Source organism: Eleutherodactylus coqui, chromosome 1 (genome assembly GCF_035609145.1).
Source record: "Eleutherodactylus coqui strain aEleCoq1 chromosome 1, aEleCoq1.hap1, whole genome shotgun sequence".
In the NCBI taxonomy this organism is placed as follows: Eukaryota; Metazoa; Chordata; class Amphibia; order Anura; family Eleutherodactylidae; genus Eleutherodactylus; species Eleutherodactylus coqui.
Genome location: NC_089837.1, coordinates 391,648,175 through 391,668,603, shown reverse-complemented (window position 1 = coordinate 391,668,603; position 20,429 = coordinate 391,648,175). Strand labels below are relative to the sequence as shown.

The window sequence follows — 20,429 nt, the reverse complement described above, 5'->3', positions numbered from 1 at the left end:
CCCCTCGCCTACCCTATCCGTTGCTGTGTCGTTCCCATCACTTTCTTGAATTGCCCCGATTTTCACAAATGGAAACCTTAGCGAGCATCGGCGATATACAAAAATGCTCGAGTCGCCCATTGACTTCAATGGGGTTCGTTACTCGAAATGAACCCTCGAGCATCGCAATAATTTCGTCCCGAGTAACGAGCACCCGAGCATTTTGGTGCTCGCTCATCTCTAATATTTATACAACAATCTTGGTTCTGTTTCCATATATATGTTGATGCTGGAGATAAGCCTCTGTCAGAGGGATCCAGCAGTAGCTTAAATCTTTCTCACCAACAAAAACCCAGGCGCTCTCAGCCGATCATGCTTGTGTATGGGAGTCCAGAGAGATAACTGTTGTCCTAACAAGCCTTTTCCCAACAGGTATGTAAAGTATATAGGCAGCAGCTTTAACTTGACTCATCAATAGGAGTTGTGTGAGCACTAAAAGTGCCTAGGGCAGCATAAGTTCTAAATACGGCCACCTACCTAAACATTGCTGCAGATTAAGTACACTCCTTCATAGCAGTGGTATTCCCTAATGGCTTTGGCCTCTTTCAGTAGGATAAAAATTGTTCAGGAACGAGGATCATGACAGGGTTCAAGGTGTTGACAGTCTCTCCACATTCTGCACATCTCAATCCGATTGAGTATCACCTCACAACCTACATGGATTTAAGAGGATCTACTCTCCGGACACAATTGTAAATAATTGTCCGGCCTATAATCTAACAATTCTGGAGTATCTTTTCTTAAAACTCTGCATTGTACTATTCCTCTGTTATTCTTAGGGAATGTTCACATGGCAGAATTCACCGTGGAAAAATTCACTCTGAATTGCGCCTGTAAAATTCATGTTAAAATCTGCATCTTTTTGCAGAGATCTGCATGTGCGTTTTGTCTTGCGCATGCGGAATTTTACTGCAAGAAATCTTGTTTCTCTGTATTTACGTATCAAGAAATTATGTATGGAAACGAGTTTCTTAGCATTTTTTCACGTGGATCCGCAGGTGGAATTTGCCCTGTCAATAGGCAAAATCCACATGCAGGTCCGCTTGTAAAACCGTGTCAAAGAGAAACAGATTTTGACGTGGTATTTTTCCGCTGTGAATTCCGCCGCATGAACATACCCCTACTAGACGTTTCTATATAAAAACACAACAGTTTTTCTTCATGGATTATACAGTAGATATATGTATGAAAAGAATGGAAGGACATTGCAGGATATGCCTGATGGTGTCGCTTTACAGCTCGTCTCTAATGCATATTATTGATTTGTTGTTTCTTTCAGGATTGTGTTATTCATGCTAGCAGGATTGCTTTTCAAGACTGTTGATGCTGTAAGTATGTTATAATCAACTATAATATAAAGAAGTATAAAATAAATAAATGACAATTTGTATCTCAGCCAAAGTTAATATTGGGGTATATTCAAACATATACACGACCAGTCAAAAGTTTTAGAACATCTCAATTTTTCCAGTTTTTATCTATATTTCAAATATACTTTGAAATAAAAGAATAAAACACAAGAACAAGTTAAGATGAATAAAAAATAATGGATAACTTTGTTTCACCAAATAAAAATCTAGATTTTTGACTCTTCAAAGTAGCTACCTCTAGCTGATATAAAAGCTTTACACAATTGAGGCATTCTTTCTGGAATTGCATGGAGATATTGTTCAGAAATTTCTTCCCAACATTGTTACAAAAGTTTCCACAAATATGCTACACTTGTAGGTTGCTTTGCTTTCGTTCTTATTTCCAGTTCATCCCAAACAAGCTCAATAGAGTTTAAAGTCTGCAGACTGTGCAGGCCATTTCATTGATTGAAGTTTTCTTATTGTCTTCTTCATTAGTTCTGACATAACTTAACGCCCATTTACACCAGCCGATGATCGCTAAAAGATCGCTCAAACGACATTTTGCATAAACTATTAGGTAGCTACTCAGTTACTTAGTAGCAATTAAATGTGCAAATGAAGCCTCCACTTTACCAGTTAATAGCCTGAGGTCTATTATCTGCGCTCAGATCCTTTGTTCTCCACGGAAAAACACTCCCCGTGTAGAGAACTGCTGATAAGTGTGAAGGACGATTTTTAGGTTGGACTGAACTTAACGATCAGCTAGCAGTGCCCAAAAAGCGCACGATGGGCGCACATTTAGACATGCTGATGATCGCTAAAACGATCGACCATTAGCAATTTTTTAGCAATCATCGGCTGGTTTAAATGGGCCTTTAGAAATATTGACTTGCTGTAATATGAACCCTAGACCAACTAGGCGTACACTAGAGACATGGCCAGTTTTAGAAAAAGTGTTTTCCTGGGCAAAATTAGGGATGTGACCCCAAATACTGAAATACTGCATTACCAACACAATCACATTCAAGACAGCATGCAAAATGCGGCAGTGCTGAACTCTAGTACTTCCAAGGGTGCTGCTAGGTTAAAAAAAAGGTTATGTATATTTCCAGTTATCAAATACCAGGACTAAATATTACCACCATGCACTGATAAAATTTTACTTCCATACTGTTCTTGAACAAAACGCACTATATAGTAACCAATATTATCAATAGTATCAACACACCCTGCTCACTACCACTATATAAAGAGTATTATTATGAGAACATAGGGGTTAAGGGGTATGGAAGAGAGGAAAAAGAACCTTGATGAAATGGAATGAAAACCTACATCAGACATAGCCCCTTTAAGAATACATGGCCCAGTACAAACAGCACCTGGCACTCCTGGCAAACAGGTAATTTAGAATGAGAAAATATAGGCCATCCAGCCATTTCCCCTGAAATTTCTGGGAGTGTATATTCATTATGCAAAAAAATCAAGCACCTAGAAGGAGTTCTCATTTTGCTGCAAAACTCGACAAGCAATTACATCTCCACCCCTAAAAGTGGTTCCACCCTTAGCCCATAAAAAGGCTCTCAGAGGCTACTTGTGTGTAGTGGATCTCTTTTTCCAATTTTGTAGAGCTTGTTGACCACTAGACATGCCTCTACGACGCAGCGGAAGAGATTTTGCCCAATTAATAGACTTTGATAGGGGGTGAATTATTGGAATGCGAGAAGTTGGATGGTCCTAATGACACATTGCTGCTACCTGGGCCATTCTGGCCAGACTTTTAGGAGGTGTTGGGACCAGTGGATGCATGAGGGTGACCGGACTCAGGAATTCCTCAACAGACCACCAGTAGGAAGGATCATCTAATCATCCGACAAGTATGAGCAGCTTGAACTGTTTCATTGTTAGTCATCTAGAGACACGTGACACCATTGTTACAGGCCTCTGTGGCTGTCAAAAGCATTTCCAGGTGCTTGGCTGAAAGAAATTTGGTCTCAGGGAACAATGAGCAGTCCCAGTGAAAAGCTTATTGCAGGGACCCCGAACAGTGAACCTTGCTGATCAACCACTGATGACCTATCCTGAAAATAGATCATCAGTAGTAAAGTTCAAGAAAATCCTTCTAACAATACTGTCAGCTTAGCTCCATAAATCAATTTGGAATTTACATTTATGTTGAGTGGTCTTTATCACATCACTTCTCCTTTTTGCCATTCATTCCACTGGTTAACCAATCCTTCTAGAATAAAATGTAAACCATATGTTACTCATTTAAAAAGCTTTCAACGGAGTTGCACTGTCCTACATTTCCACTTCTTATCTGTAAGTACTAACCTAAGTGCACAATGTGTCCATTTATATGTGCTGCACGTTCAAAAGTTTTCAGTGCTTAAGAGAAATCTGTTACTTTCATGCTGGCCGAAAATGGGTAACGCGTATTACTGACAAACTCTATAATTACAAAGAACTGTGGGGGAAGTTTACTAAGCCCAGCATATCCGACGCCGGGCTTAGTACAATTTCCCCCTGCATACGATACTCTTAATACATGGAGAGGTATAGGTCTCTTCATTTAAGTGTATCCCAATACTTCTGTTCGCCTTGAGAGAAATGTACGCCAGGTCCAACTTGGCGTACACGTCTGGCATAATTTACGCCAGTTTCTGATGCAAATTATACATAAACTAGCTGATATACCCGGCTTCGCCCGAGTTAATTTGGTACTGGTGTTTATCTGGTGTTCACACGGAAAAGCTTATGAAGTCGTGGTTACTTTAGAGATACTGAGGAAAAAAAATATGTTCACCATTTTGCATAGTTCTCTGCGTTACCCAGGAAACACCACGTGGAGGCAACCATGCGACGTTTCCTTTATATAAAATGACATCAGGAAGTGAGAGAATTAGATTACGTACATAAAATTTGGACACTAATTCTTTTCCGCTTAGAATTGAATAATCGAGTTGGGACCCATTAGCTTTTCCTATTTATGACATAATCAATGCTCGTGCCAAATTTCACGTTTCTATGACACCGGAAAGTGAAAAAATTACATTCCGTACGTAAAATTTCGACGCCAATTCTTTTGCGCTAGAATTGAATAATCGAGTTGGGACCCATTAGCTTTTCCTATTTATGACATAATCAATGCTCGTGCCAAATTTCCCGTTTCTATGACACCGGAAAGTGAAAAAATTACATTCCGCACGTAAAATTTTGACGCCAATTCTTTTGCGCATAGAATTGAATAATGGAGTTGGGACCCATTAGCTTTTCCTATTTATGACATAATCAATGCTCGTGCCAAATTTCACGTTTCTATGACACCAGAAAGTGAAAAAATTACATTCTGCACGTGAAATTTCTACGCCAATTCTTTTGCGCTAGAATTGAATAATCGAGTTGGGACCCATTAGCTTTTCCTATGTATGACATAATCAATGCTCCTGCCAAATTTCCCGTTTCTATGACACCGGAAAGTGAGAAAATTACATTCCGCACGTAAAATTTGGACGCTAATTCTTTTGCACATAGAATTGAATAATGGAGTTGGGACCCATTAGCTTTTCTTATTTATGACATAATCAATGCTCATGCCAAATTTCCTGTTTCTATGACACTGGAAAGGGAAGAAATTACATTCCGTACGTAAAATTTGGACGCTAATTCTTTTGCGCATAGAACTGAATAATTGAGTTGGGACCCATTAGCTTTTCCTATTTATGACATATACAATGCTCGTGCCAAATTTCATGTTTCTATGACACCGGAAAGTGAAAAAATTACATTCCGCACGTAAAATTTTGACGCCAATTCTTTTGCGCATAGAATTGAATAATCGGGTTGGGACCTATGAACTTTTCCTATTTATGACATAATCAATGCTCGTGCCAAATTTCCTGTTTCTATGACACCGTAAAGTGAGAAAATTACATTCCGTACGTAAAATTTGGACGCTAATTCTTTTGCGCATAGAATTGAATAATCAAGTTGGGACCCATTAGCGTTTCCTATTTATGACATATTCAATGCGCGTGCCAAATTTTAAGTTTCTAAGGCACTGGGAAGTGACAGATTTAGATTACGTACGTAAAATTTTGACGCCAATTCTTTGGCGCATAGAATTGAATAATCGAGTTGGGACCCATTAGCTTTTCCTATTTCTGACATAATCAATGCTCGTGCCAAATTTCACGTTTCTATGACACCGGAAAGTGAAAAAATTACATTCCGTACGTAAAATTTCGACGCCAATTCTTTTGCGCTAGAATTGAATAATCGAGTTGGGACCCATTAGCTTTTCCTATTTATGACATAATCAATGCCTGTGCCAAATTTCCCGTTTCTATGACACCGGAAAGTGAAACAATTACATTCCGTACGTAAAATTTGGACGCTAATTCTTTTGCGCATAGAATTGAATAATGGAGTTGGGACCCATTAGCTTTTCTTATTTATGACATAATCAATGCTCATGCCAAATTTCCCGTTTCTATGACACCGGAAAGGGAAGAAATTACATTCCGTACGTAAAATTTGGACGCTAATTCTTTTGCGCATAGAATTGAATAATCGAGTTGGGACCCATTAGCTTTTCCTATTTATGACATAATCAATGCTCGTGCCAAATTTCTCGTTTCTATGACACCGGAAAGTGAAAAAATTACATTCCGCACGTAAAATTTTGACGCCAATTCTTTTGCGCATAGAATTGAATAATCGAGTTGGGACCTATGAACTTTTCCTATTTATGACATAATCAATGCGCGTGCCAAATTTTAAGTTTCTAAGGCATTGGGAAGTGACAGATTTAGATTACGTACGTAAAATTTCGACGCCAATTCTTTTGCGCTAGAATTGAATAATCGAGTTGGGACCCAATTACTTTTCCTATTTTGGAGATAATCTATGCTTGCGCCAAATTTCATGTTTCTACGACATTGGGAAGTTGGAGAACTTTTGGCGAGTCAGTCAGTCAGTGAGTCAGTGAGTCAGTCAGTCAGTGAGTCAGTCAGTCAGTCAGTCAGTCAGTCAGTGAGGGCTTTCAGCTTTATATATATAGATCTGTTGAGCACCCTCCCGAGAAGCCTTGGTTGGTGCAGAAAGAAAGTCGCAAATGTTTCACAAATATCAGCTTACGCAAAAAAAATTGCATCTTTTTTATGCCTGAAACTGGCATAAATGTTTTATAAATCTGCCCCATGCTTTTAAAAAGAGCTGGTCATGGGAGACGTGCCTATTGTACATCTGCCCTCTAGGTTCTTCCTGCCTTGCTTGACTTGGTTGACGGTTCTCTTCCTATTTGCATATACTTCTTCCTGTGCCTGACTATTATTTAAACTGTTTTCTCTGAAACATCCATTGTTTCAGAGTAAAACACCAGTCTTTGAAATGAGGGATGTTGTGGCTTTTTCATGCTGTTTGTGGTTAGGGCAGCATGAAACTGCTGACTGGTTCCCTTGCAGTGCTATGGATCTGGTAAGCCCAACTTCCAATTCTTAGGCTGAATGCTCACAGATGATTACAAGTGGTGCATGAGATTCTGGGGCACAACTCGCATTGCACAGCACACAGACACTCTGTTCATGGACTCTGCAACGTGTGGGTCACCATACATTACATGTTCTCTTCTCATATTAGACTCTCACAAAGATAGGACATGCGGCTGTCTGAGCGAAAAATCGCTTGTGTAGGTGAACCAATTTAAATGAAGTTGCTTCCATATCACAGTTGGACAGAACTTGTGCAGGAATATCGCCACTGTGCATGAGCCTTAACTCCTATTTTCCATGCTCTTACTCAAACTCTGACTCTTTCATAAATGGCTCATGAATAATTAGTAATATCAAATTTAATGCAGTAAAATTATAATTTCAGGCATAATATATATATATGAATATATAAAATTTAATATTTTTATTTTGAAGTTGGAGTCGGTACATTTCTACTAACTCCAACTCCACACAAAACCAACTCTAAGACTCCAACTCTAACACCTTGCTATAAAACCAATTTAACAAATATCAAGAGGAATCACAGAATGGTGTAGTCGGAAGGGACCTCCAGGGTCATTGGGTCCAACCCCCTGCTCAGTGCAGGATTCATTAAATCATCCCAGACAGATGTCTGTCCAGCCTTTGTTTGAACACTTCCATTGAAGGAGAACTCACCACTTCTCGTGGTAACCTGTTCCACTCATTGATTACCCTCACTGTCAGAAAGTTTTTTCTTATATCTAATTTGTGTCTCCTCTCTTTGAGTTTCATCCCATTGCTTCTAGCCTTTCCTTGTGCAAATGAGAATAGGGCTGATCCCTCTGCACTGTGACAGCCCTGCAGATATTTGTAGACAGCTATTAAGTCTCCCCTCAGCCTTCTTTTTTGCAAGCTAAACATTCCCAGATCCTTTAACTGTTCCTCATAGGACATGATTTGCAGACCACTCACCTTCTTAATTACCCTTCTCTACACTTGCTCCAGGTTGTCTATGTCTTTTTTAAAGTAGGGTGCCTAGAACTGGACAGAGTATTCCAGATGAGGTCTGACTAAGGAACAGTAACGGGGGATAATTACCCCACGTGATCTAGATTCTACGCTTCTCTTAATATATCCCAGAATTGTGTTTGCCTTTTTGGCTGCTGCATCACATTGTTGACTCATGTTCAGGCTATGATCTATTAGTATACCCAAGTCTTTTTCACATGTGCTGCTGCTTAGCCCAATTCCTCCCATTCTGTATGTGTTTTTTTCATTTTTCTTGCCCAGATGTAGGATTTTGTATTTCTCCTTGTTAAATACCATTTTGTTAGTCGCTGCCCACTGCAAGTTTTTCTAGATCTTTTTGAATACTCTTCCTCTCTTCCCCACTGTTAGCTATCCCTCCTACCTTTGTGTTGTCTGCAAATTTGATCAGTTTCCCCTCAATTCCCTGCTCCAGATCATTTATAAAAATGTTGAACAACACTGGGTCTAGGACAGAGCCTTGTGGTACCCCACTTGATGCATTCTACCACTTGGATGTGCAGCCATTTATGACCACTCTTTAAATATCATCAGTTGTGAATCCATCTACCTGTTGCCTTGTCAATCCAATATTTTGTCATTTTTCAATAAGTATGGTATGAGATACTTTGTCAAATGCTTTACTAAAGTCAAGATAAACTATATCCACCGCTTTTCCCTGATCAACCCAGTCGGTGATACTGTCATAGAAGGAATGGGGTAAGAGAGGAGACAGAAAATGCTTCTTATAAAAGACACACTTTAAATCACTATAAAAACATAAATTAACAATTTCATTATAAAATCAGAAAGGCTTTTTTTTCAGTTAAGGTTATATGAGGATTCCTCTGGAATCTATTGGCTCAGTGGTATAGAAGATAAAGAAGAGTAATGGTTGAGAAATAAGAAGAGAAAATCAAATTTGTTCACAAAGTGTTTGGTAAATTGTGAGTTGAGGCTGCTTTTCTTGAGGAAATAAATAACTGTAGAAGACAGGAGTAATCTTTAACCTTACAGGTCAGTTGACTAACTTCTGTTTTATATTAGTAGAGCAAGCTGTTGGCTGATGTTAAAGGGCAGGAAGAATTTCTCTACAAGTTTCACAGATTGTATCATGAGAAAAAGGAAATTGCATCTGAATTTCAGTTGTCATGTGGGAGAGAAAGTGCATGGACACACTGGAAGCTATTAATCCATTTTAATAGCACAAGGGGAATAAATGTGTGTGACAGGAGTGACACTATGGGATCTAATCCATATGTACAAGGATGAATCAAAGTCTACATTTAGGCTAATTGTTCCTTCATATGAAAATATCTTGGTTTTATTTCAGTGGAAACCTTATGTTAAGGACATTTGCCACTTGTTCTGACTGATCAAGAGGCAAGATTCGATGCCAACATCTATACAATGAAGTAGAGAAAAAACAAACAGAGCTCCACAGTTCATATCTGTAGTGCGGAATACAGGAGAGCATAGGAATAATGGAACCTGATTGCCAAAAGGCCAACCAACGGGGTGCATCTTGGTAGCAGCAGCCTTCTGAATCTGGATAGACAAAGCTTCTGGATTAATGCATAGAGGGAAACAAGTTCAATGGTGTCCTAGGACAAAGAAATGAGGCAGGAAGTTACTTTGCGTGCAGCACATTTCAGCACTGAACCGGCGCCTTCATATCACTAAAAACCAGATGTAGGTGCCGATTTAGCGCTGAAACACGTTGCTCGCAAGGTCTCTTTCTGCCTAATTCCTTCATCATAGTGCACCATTGTCCTGGTTTCCTTCTTCCTTACAATGAAGTAGCTTTCATTGGCATTTTTTTGGTTTGAGCAGCTTACTCCAACTAAAAGGACGGTGCTATCATGCTAGATTCCGTTTAAGTATAAAGTGGTTCTGCAGTGCTTTGGGATTGTGTGGCAGCTAGTGGTACTGAAAATATTGTGTGGATAAAGTGAATAATTTGTTTGACGACTTGAGAACAAAGGCAGAGTAACACAACATATTACAACAAGACAGTAATCCTATACTCACTTCAAAAGCAGCTAGAGCAGCATAGCGGCTTGTACCTGGCCCCATATATCACTATGCCTAACTTTAAGCTCCATAACAGCTGGTGCTGACCCCTGGCCTCTCAACCATGATAGAAGCAGTGCAGGTCAGGACACTGACCATTCATTTCTTTAGCACAGCAGCAGCCTCATAGCTACAGTATCTATCTTTCTATCTATCTATCTATCTCATATCTATCTATCTCATATCTATCTATCTCATATCTATCTATCTATCTATCTATCTATCTATCTATCTATCTATCTATCTATCTATCTATCTATCTATCTATCTATCTATGTCTTGTTTTGTTTACATAGCGTTGTGTCTGGCATGAGTACCTGTTTCATTTGGACAAATGCTAATGTCAAAGCTTACAATAACTCACATAATGAATAACTCAATACATTTTTGCCTTTTCTGCTTCAACTGGAATATAGACAAATTTGACAGCTTTTAAATTTAAGGTAAATTACCTAATAAAAAAAGGATCCTTTTTAGTTGATAAATGTTTTAAAAACTTCAATGAACAGAGTTTATCATGACTACATCTGGTTTCTTTATACTTAATTGCATCTTCTGGGAACTCTTGTGCTTATTGATACATACATAGGTATCCCAGACTATGATGAAAGGCAAAATAAAATTGTTTCCATACTGGTATAAACTATCTGCAGGTGACTTCATATTACATTTAATACATGTATACATTTTTACACATGTTTATAACCATCCGTACAGTACATTCCTTTATATGCAGTAACTAAACATTACAATTAACATAGTTCTTTTATGTAAAATATGTATATCTATTTATAGTTGTCTATATATTTCTTTATGTTAACAACAGACATGTTTGGATATATTTAATTGAATCAAATGTTTGTGTTTTTTCAATTTTATGAGCTATATGGTATTTAAAGGAGTCCCCAACTATCAGTTGTTGGGGAGGTCACAGTGCTTAAGTGAGCGCCGTGGCCTCTTCTCAGGCCACCACATTCAATGGCCACATGGCCTAAAAGCAGCTCAATCTCTTTGAAGTGAGTGGGATTGTGCTTCTATACCAGGCACAGCCACTATATAATGTACAGCACTCTGCCTAATATGCACTGGAGCAGCTGTGGGGCAAGTGCATGAAGGCTCTAGTACCCTATTGTACCACCTCTAGCTTGGATGGAAGATGTGATACGGATCTGCATGGAGGCATACAGGTTATGTATGGTGTCCTGCGACATATTGATGCACATTTCCTGTAAGAGCCTTTAAATCATGCAAACCCGTAGGTTGGTTTCACAGATTGTACCATACATGTTCTATTGGCGATAAATCTGGCGTCCGGATAGGCCACAGAAGTGTGGCAATGTTGTGGAGGCTTCCTGATACCCTCTTGCTCTGTGCGGCCCAGCATTAAACTGCACAGTAAAGGCAGGATTTGGATATTCAGCTCTAGGTCTCCAAACGAGAAGACTGCCATTGTCAGTGTCCATACTAAACCTGGAATTGTTTGTGAAGACAGTCAGTTTCCACTCCATAGCAGTCCAGTTTCATCGTTCACAATACCACTGCAAATGGAAGCGAAGGTGGGTGTCAAAGGCAGTACATGTAATGGGCATCGTGAGACCAAAGCACCTGTAAATGGTTATGGCAGACACAGGGACCTGTAATGATGGCGCCACCTGTCTCTGGATGGTAGACAACCAAACAGTTGGAGCTGCTCATGCTTATCACGTGATCCTCTCTACTAGTGGTCTGTTGAGAACGTCCTGAGTGCGCACACCTTGTGTGTATGCCCTCACGCATCTACTGGTCCTAAAACCTCCTAACATAATGGCCCAGGTAGCGGGAAATTCCAATAATGCGGCCCTCTCAAACTCTGTTAACTGGGCTAAATCTCTGCAGTTGCATCGTAAAGACATGTCTAGTGGTTCACGAGCTCTACACAAGCAGAAAAAAGGTCCACAGCACACAAGTAGCCTCTGAGAGTCTCAGGTGGCAAGACTGTTCACCTAATCACACCACAACTCTAATCATTTGCATATCTGCCTGAGATGTAACTGCATTGACCTACAAGCTTTGTTTTTCTTTCCATTCTAAATCTATTTAGAGATTTAAATAAAAAATAAGTTAAATTAAAAAGTAAACTCAGTAAACAGATAACAGGACTTATTTTTTTTATATGAAGCAGGCAGAAAACTAGACATTTCTAGTTATTTACAGCTCAGACAAGGTACAGCAGATATAGTGTTCAGCCTTCACAGCAAAGAACTTACAACTTAAATAAAAAAAAGAGTATGTGTCCTACGAGTGTGGTTATTCCAATGGTCATGACTCCCTCCCATGTATATACACAGCCATGGAGCGAGTTTTACATTTCAGAGGTTTCATGCTGGGAGTTGCCTAAAGAATACATAATGTGAAGATCCATCTTGATTAGCTCATGAACTGCACCATCTTTATACAGCTGTTTATTTTAAGAATTGAGGTTTTTCTAAAGCTCAACTATTTCAAAGCAAAAAAGAAAGTGTCAAGGTCAAGTCTAAACCTCCCCAGCATAAACATGCTGTCCATTCTCAGAGAGCATTGAAAACCATCAACATGGCTTAAGGCCCTTTTACACTGAATGGTTATTATTCAAAAAATTTGTCAAACACACGAAAATGAATCAATCATTCATTGTAAATGCAACCATTGATTGAATTACGAATGATAAATCATTTGCTTTTCATTCATCATTTCTTTTATGCAAGCATAAAAATTATTTTTGCTTCGTTCTCTAATCGTTCGGTTTAAATACCAATCGTTAGGCCATTCTCATTCACTTACACAGTGAATGAGATTGAATGAACAATTTCTCGTATGAATGAGCCAATGGTGTATCTGCCTCTATAAACATGCTGAACGAGTGAATGAGCAAACTCTGACATTGTCCACTTGTTCAAATGATAAATAAACAGGTCTAAGTGGGCCCTTACTCTGTCTGAGCAATAGAAAGTTTCAATCAACTGTTTCTCAGTTCAACTCAGTGGCTGAAAAAGTTCCCCAACATTAATATTTGTTAGATAATGTAGTTAGCTATTCTAACCAAGGAGAAGGCATGAACTTTGTTGTGAACCATACTGAGGGCTCAGTCACATGGGCGCTTTGTCGCACTAATTCTTGTGCGCATAACTGATGCGTTTAAAAGATTGCGTGACTGAAGCGGGCATCACGGCAAAAAATCTGCACCTAGCAGCGTTTATCCGCGCCGGTAAAACGCCCGTCTGACCTGAGCATGAATCTTTGAGCGGCTGAAACTTTTTTGTCGTGCATCTAGTCGTGCTCCACGATGGGAGTACAGTGGGGCGTGGTCACAAAATAAAAATCGCAGACATTTTCAAATCATGCATTTTTGCGCAACATTGAAACGCAGAACGCAGATAGCGAATCGTTGTGTCCTATAATTTTCGCCACATGCGTTTGTGCGTATGTAAAATTCGCACATGTGACCGCTGTCATTGAAAAGCATTGGTTCTATATAGATGTGGAAAATAAATGCAACTGACAGACGCGTGTACAAATGCCCGTGTGACTGAGCCCTGAGGGAAGTGTTAACTCTCTAATTTAGACTACTCATGCTATTACATACAAGGGAATACTTTGAGGATCATTTCCTACCACTCAGTTAAACTGAAGACACTTAAAGGGGTTGTCTCGCGAAAGCAAGTGGGGTTAAGTACTTCTGTATGGCCATATTAATGCACTTTGTAATATACATCCTGCATTAAATATGAGCCATACAGAAGTTATTCACTTACCTGCTCCGTTGCTGGCGTCCCCGTCTCCATGGCTCCGTCTAATTTCGGTGTCTTCTTGCTTTTTTAGACGCGCTCGCGCAGATGGGTCTTCTCCCTTCGGCTCGGCTCGGCAGCAGCTGCGTTTTGGCTCCGCCCCTTGTACGCGTCATCGCGTAGCTCCGCCCCCGTCACATGTGCCGATTCCAGCCTCCTGGAATAACTTCTGTATGGCTCATATTTAATGCACGATGTATGTTACAAAGTGCATTAATATGGCCATACAGAAGTACTTAACCCCACTTGCTTTCGCGTGACAACCCCTTTAAAATGTTCTAAACATATCCATTTGATCTTGACTTAGCAGTACTAGATATTCCATAATCTAAAGAAAAAAGTTGAAACCTTCAGAAATATAAGTATGGTATTTTCCCTTGAGATATGATATTAAAGGCCATGGACATTTCTGCATGTTTTAGTGCATTGCATTTATTATGTGATAAAACTCTTTTGAATACAAATATTAAACATGTTTAACTGCTTTTCTTTTGCCATTTGCATGTATTACATGAATTCCCATCTAAGCTCAAATGTAATCAAATCAAATCAGATTTGAGCTTAGAAGACAAAATATGCAAATAAAAATACAGAACCAAACATCCTGTGCAAATTAGCCTCTAACTTATTGGATGGATTTTGGCAACTTCAGTCATACATCAAATGTGCAGAAGGATTGTACTAACTCTCCATTGATGGCAAATGTTTGGATGGAAAACTGTCAAGCAGTTGAATTTCAACATACCAGATGCTTTTATTCTCACAAGAGATAAATCCTTTTACATGGGCAGATAATCTGCCTATTCTAATGACCACTGACTGACAATAAGCATGCTAGTCAGTCCTCGTTACCCCCGTATACCCTGGCAGCTTATCTGCTCTATGGGGACAACTGATCATTGACACAATCGTTTGTCCCCATATAGCTGTCATTGATCAGCTGCACTTCTCCCCATCTACACACGGGGATATGCAGCCAAGCAACGATAATTTTTATGGTTGCGTAAATGAGCCAGTCATCTGATGAACAAGCGTTTGCTTGTTCATGGTTGATTGTTGAACCCTATACATAAACCAGTTGTGGGGCTAATGAGGGTTTAAAAGAACACTCGAGCCCAATAGCAAATGAAGTTCAATGTTGAAAAATGTAAGGTTATGCACATGGGCAGGAGAAACGGATGTCACCAATATACACTAAATGGGGTGCTGCTAGGGAAAAGTGATATATAAAAAGACCTGGGGGTACTAGTGGATTGTAGACTAAACTGGAGTAACCAATGCCAGTCAGCTGCTCCAAAAGCTAATAACGTCTTGGGGTGCATTAAAAGAGGTATAGGGGTGAAGGACGAGAACATTATCCTTCCATTATATAAGGCACTTTTTAGGCCCCATATGGAATACTGTGTACAGTTCTGGTCACCGGTGCTCAGAAAAGATATTACAGTGCTGGAGGGGGTTTAAAGAAGGGCAACTAAACTAATACATGGAATGAGAGGACTGAAATACCCAGAGAGGCTATTAAAATTGGGATTATTTACCCTGGAAAAAAGATGGCTAAGGGGCAATCAAATAATTATGTATAAATACATGAGGGGACAATACAAGGATCTCTCCCAGGATCTGTTTATACCCAGGACTGTGACGATAACGATAGGGCATCCGCTACGTCTAGAGGAAAGCAGGTTTAATCAGCAACATAGCAAGGGGTTCTTTACTGTAAGACTGTGGAACTCTCTGCCTGAGGATGTGGTGATGGCAAAATCCATAGAGGAGTTTAAAAGGGGACTTGCTGTCTTTCTGCAGGTTATTTGTTAATCCGGGTATACAGGCAGGTAGGAAATATTAGGGGTTGATCCAGGGATTAGTCTGATTGCCATTAGGGAGTCGGGAAGGAATTTTTTCCCCAAAAGGGCTAATTGGCTTCTGCTCTTGGGGTTTTTTGCCTTCCTCTGGATCAACAACACAGGAGGATAAATAGACTGGACTAGATAGACATTGTCTTCATTCAGCCTTACCAACTATGTTACTATGTAATAATAGGAATATGTAAAATGACTATTACTCTCCTTTCCATTTAGAGAACATAGACATGATTGACCAAGCATGCGCTGTGCATGGGGAGGTTGGGAGGCATAGCTGTTGACTTAAAGTAGGCTAACTAAATTACTTCTATATAAGCAAATGTAATAGGATTCAAAATAATTATCTAATATATAAAGCAAGCCTAGCTGTACCCTAGCATCTGCAGTCAACAAAGACAAGAATCGTGCAAATTCAAATGCTACACGTCCAATTCTTTGCTTCTCGTGAGACAGCAAAAGTGTCTGGCATCTGTTTATTCCCTCTCCATACAACAATAAACATGCATGCTTGACCAATTAGCAAACAGGAAACTGTGAAGAAGTAAACTGTTTTTCTCTGTTTAACATTGGTTTTGTTTCTAACTTTAGTGTGGTGTATGAGTTCCCCTAGGTAGACAAAACGTCAGTGTGAATGTGTGTGAAAGCCTCTTTTTCCTTGCTTTTCTCAATAGCCTGGCCGCCTAATGTTCTATCTACAGTCCTAAGAAAAATTAAGTACGCCCTCTTTGAATTCTATGGTTTTATGTATTAGAGCATAATTTAAAAAAACATCTGCTGCTTAGGCGGTCTTAAAATTAGGTGACTAGAACCTCAGATGAACAGCAAACCAAGACAAATTACACAGTGTTATTTATTTAACAAGTGCTAGGTCGAAATGCAGAAGCAATGTGTAAAAAACTAAGTACATCCTTACTGCTTCTAGAAATTTTAAAGAACCCAAGAGCTACACTTAAGACTCTAAAGCCCTCAGTTAGTGTGTTAAATGTTCAAATTCCAAGTAGTACAATTAGAAACAGACTAAAGAAATATGGCTTGTTTGGAAGAGTTGCCAGGAGAAAGCTGCTTCTTTCTTTAAAAAACATGGCAGCATGGTTAAAGCTTGCAAAGTTGCATCTGAATAAATCAAAAGACTATGGGAACATTGTTCTTTAGACAGATGGGACCAAAGTGGAAATAGGACCAAATGGATGGACCATAATGCCCATCTCCACATTTGGTAAAAGCAAACACATCATATCAGCACAAATACCTCATACCAACTGTAAAGCATGGTTGTGGACGGGTGATGATTTGGGCTTGTTCTGCAGTCACAGGATCAGGAGTCCTTGAGTCAACCATGAACTCCTAGAGGCAAATGTGAAGCCAACTATCTAAAAACTAAAGCTTGGCCGAAACTCACCTCAGCCAATCTACATGAGAATGGCTGAGAAAGAAAAGAATCAAGGTTTCAAGCAACGTTGTAGAGAAGAGTGGGACAAAATTCCTCCACAATGATTTGAGAGCCTGATAAAGTCATAGATTTATCGCTAAAGGTGGTTCTACAAGCTATTGATTCATGGGGCGTACTTAATTTTCACACGTCTTCTGCATTTTTGGCTGTTTTTTATTAAATAAATAATGACACTCTGTAATTTGCCATGTGTTGTTGTTCATCTGAGGTTGTATTTACCTAAAGCCCCATTTACATGCTATGAACTATCGCCTGTTGACAGGAGCCCTTAAGCTGGAAAAGATAGCAGGGAGCACACACTGTGTTCTCCACAGGAGCAGCTGATTACATTATATTCAGCTGACAGCCCATGGCAGCCCCTGTTTAGACAATGCAGCTAAGTGCAAAGTCCAGACCACATGCTGGGATTTGCAAACAACTGCTGGACAGCTCATTTACATGCAAATGAAGCTGATAAAGTGCTAATGGGCATCAGTGCCCATTAGTACTTTATGTAAAATGATCACTAGAACTGTTCATCTTTAAATTGTTTGAAAGATTGTCTTTGCGTGTAAATGAGCAGGGTCTATCAATCCCCTCTTACACGGGATGATTATTGTGCTAATCGCTCATTAGATCGAGTGGTTTGCATGATAATTTTGCAGAGTAAACACATGCAGTGTGACTGATCAGCTATAAATCACTGATCGGATCTTTCATCTAGACCATAAAATCATTGTTGGTCTGCTGCTTTATTTTTCAGTTTAAACAGGCAGTCATTCATCTATGAATGACTGTTTTTTTGCGAATAGAGGTGTACGGCAGGAGCGATCATCGCCGGGACAGCTGTTGGGTGCTTTAGCACCTGTCAGTCATCCCGTGTAAAAGAGTTGTACTCCTTTGAAAAATCCCCTGCTTCGCCTAATCATTTTCTGGATGAAACACCTAATATAAGAACTATCTCAGTAGTCAATAATAAGTGCGATAGTTGTTGGCCAACAGTTAAGGTCCTTTAACACAGGACAATTATCGTTCTGGTTGTTCCAAACCCCACGCTCCCGCGTTTTGGTTTTTTTTTTTGAACATTTGATTTTTATTAGCATTTCCAAAATATACAATACAATTTAACGCAAATGTGTACTGATTTACATCCATCAATATACATTATACGCATCTTACAACTTTACTGGGAGTGGGGGAAGTAGAAGATGGCCGGGGGAACGGGGAGGGTTAAAGAGGGAAGGGTGATAACCATGGAGGTACCTCACAAACATAGTTTTTTTTCCTCTATAAAGGGGTTTTGAACAATAATCATCCCGTGTAAAAGCATGCAGAAACTGAATGACTGGACAAGAGTCATCCAGTCGTTCAGTTTTAGCATGCTTAAAATCAATAGACCATTGTTCAGCGTAAACAGCATCCGTTCCGTACTGAACGGCCACTGCTTACAGTGAATGGAGAGGGGTCGTGGAAGAGTGGGGAGAGAACTCTCCTCCAGCCATCCCTCCTCCCCGCTGGCCGCACTGTGAGCGATCCAGCGATACTCGCTCTTGTGTAACGGCATGGGAGAGAGTATACACAGAGACGACTGTCGGGCATTGTTTGCCCAAGACTCATCCCGTGTAAAATGGTCTTTATTCAATGTCCATGAGCAGCTTTAGAGACATTTTATAATCTTGCTAAAAACAAAAACATACTTTACTATATATGGTAAACAGATGTTTGTTTAGTTCTCAACTACAATATTTCCCCCCAAAAAACACAGCTGCGGTCTACTAATATTTATAATATTCACATTCAGGTGTTTCTCATACTGTTTGTTGCTAGCTGCTTGCTGGGGAAACTTTCCCAAAATAAATAAAGGATGAGGGCTTAATAAAATGGACGTGAAAGATGTGTCAGCTGACATGATTTGGATAAACCTAGAGGAACTTAAATATTTATGTGTTTATATCTTATTGTACAGTTTGTTTGCACGATGATAACAGCATTCTTGGTTGCTGTGCAGAACCACAAATCTCATGCTAAAAACTCTCCTAATGAAACATCAGCTTTTCTTTGCTCAGTTTAACTGTAATTCAGGTTCTTCACTCGCGTTATCTAACGTTACAGGCTAATTGTATTTAAGCAACAAAAGATTCCGTCTTTGTAAACTAACTACGGAGAACTCAAGAATAACCTTACGACTTTTGAGTAAATGAAATGTAACTAAGTTATTCATGTGTAGTACTAAAGCTTCTTAAAAAAATACCCACCTTTTTCCTCCAGCCGAGGTTGCACAAAACTTTTATATCTCGCAGCTCTGTTTTATAGCATGGTCATTACTCTGCTGTAATATGGCCAGGATAAGCCATATGTATTTTTTTTAAATTACAACAGCCATGCCATTGTTGAAAAATTTCAATAAAAATTTTTATGCATTTACTGCAATGGGGGTTGACACCAACTTTTCCAATATCTCTGAAAAAGTTGGTGTCAACCCCCATGGCAACTAATGCCTGTTATGGGAGGTATAAATTGAAGCTCCTGGGCCCCAATGCAAAACCTGTAACAGGGCCCCAAACTATAATGCTTTATTCATAGTACTGGGCTCCCTATATGAAGAAGAGAGGCCTTATGGGCCTCCTAAGGCATCCTCTGCATCCCCTATAGTTACGCCAGTGCCTGTTATCAGTGGTTGTAAGCTTTGGAAATCCAGCAACTGTGAAATTAAGATAATTAAAAGATAGCTAAATAGAATATTAATAGATTTCAACTACTGTACAGTTCTCTATCTTTAAGGGGCTTGTTTTACTTTTATCTAAAGAGTCTTCCCTCATGCAAAAATCACAAAGAAGCTGATACTCACCTCTTGCGCATTGTGTCCGCAGCGAAATCAGGCTCTGACCGCAGCCGGTGACCCTGTGGACCTAATTTCTTCTGTATTGTGGATGACCATGGCGGCTTGCTGTCGGTCATGTGCAGTGCAGGTTTCTTTAAAAAATCTTTGTTTTCTCTGCACCGTTGCTAGGTAGTAACGCAGGTACCCGTGACCTATCCGCAATGTCAATTGCGGACGGGCCGCGAGTAGGACAGTTTCCATTGACTTCAATGGAAGCCATGTGTGGAATCCACATTAGAATAGAACATGCTGCGATTTTATTTCCGCTTGCCAAAATCGCTGTCCACGCATGTTAATACCAAGAACCGCCCACCACAAAAATGATTTAAACTTGACAACAGCCTTAATAGATTAGTTAATGGTATCTAAATAGGTTCAGCTAAGAGCCCTTTCACACGCGACAACTGTTGGGCACTCGACAGCCATCCGAGAGATAAGCACTCAGTGAGTGGAGGTGGAGCAGGATCGGGGATTGCTACGACTCACCTGCCTC

The 20,429-nt window shown here is 39.7% G+C and overlaps 1 protein-coding gene across 1 annotated transcript in view; it reads left to right on the top strand.

Annotated features, from left to right (window-relative positions):
- COL4A2 (collagen type IV alpha 2 chain) overlaps positions 1 to 20,429 on the top strand; it is a 189,040-nt gene that overhangs the window by 18,873 nt on the left and 149,738 nt on the right. The window contains exon 3 of the mRNA XM_066579857.1: positions 1,319 to 1,367. Coding sequence (XP_066435954.1) covers positions 1,319 to 1,367 — 49 coding nt within the window. The remainder of the gene's footprint in view (positions 1 to 1,318; positions 1,368 to 20,429) is intronic.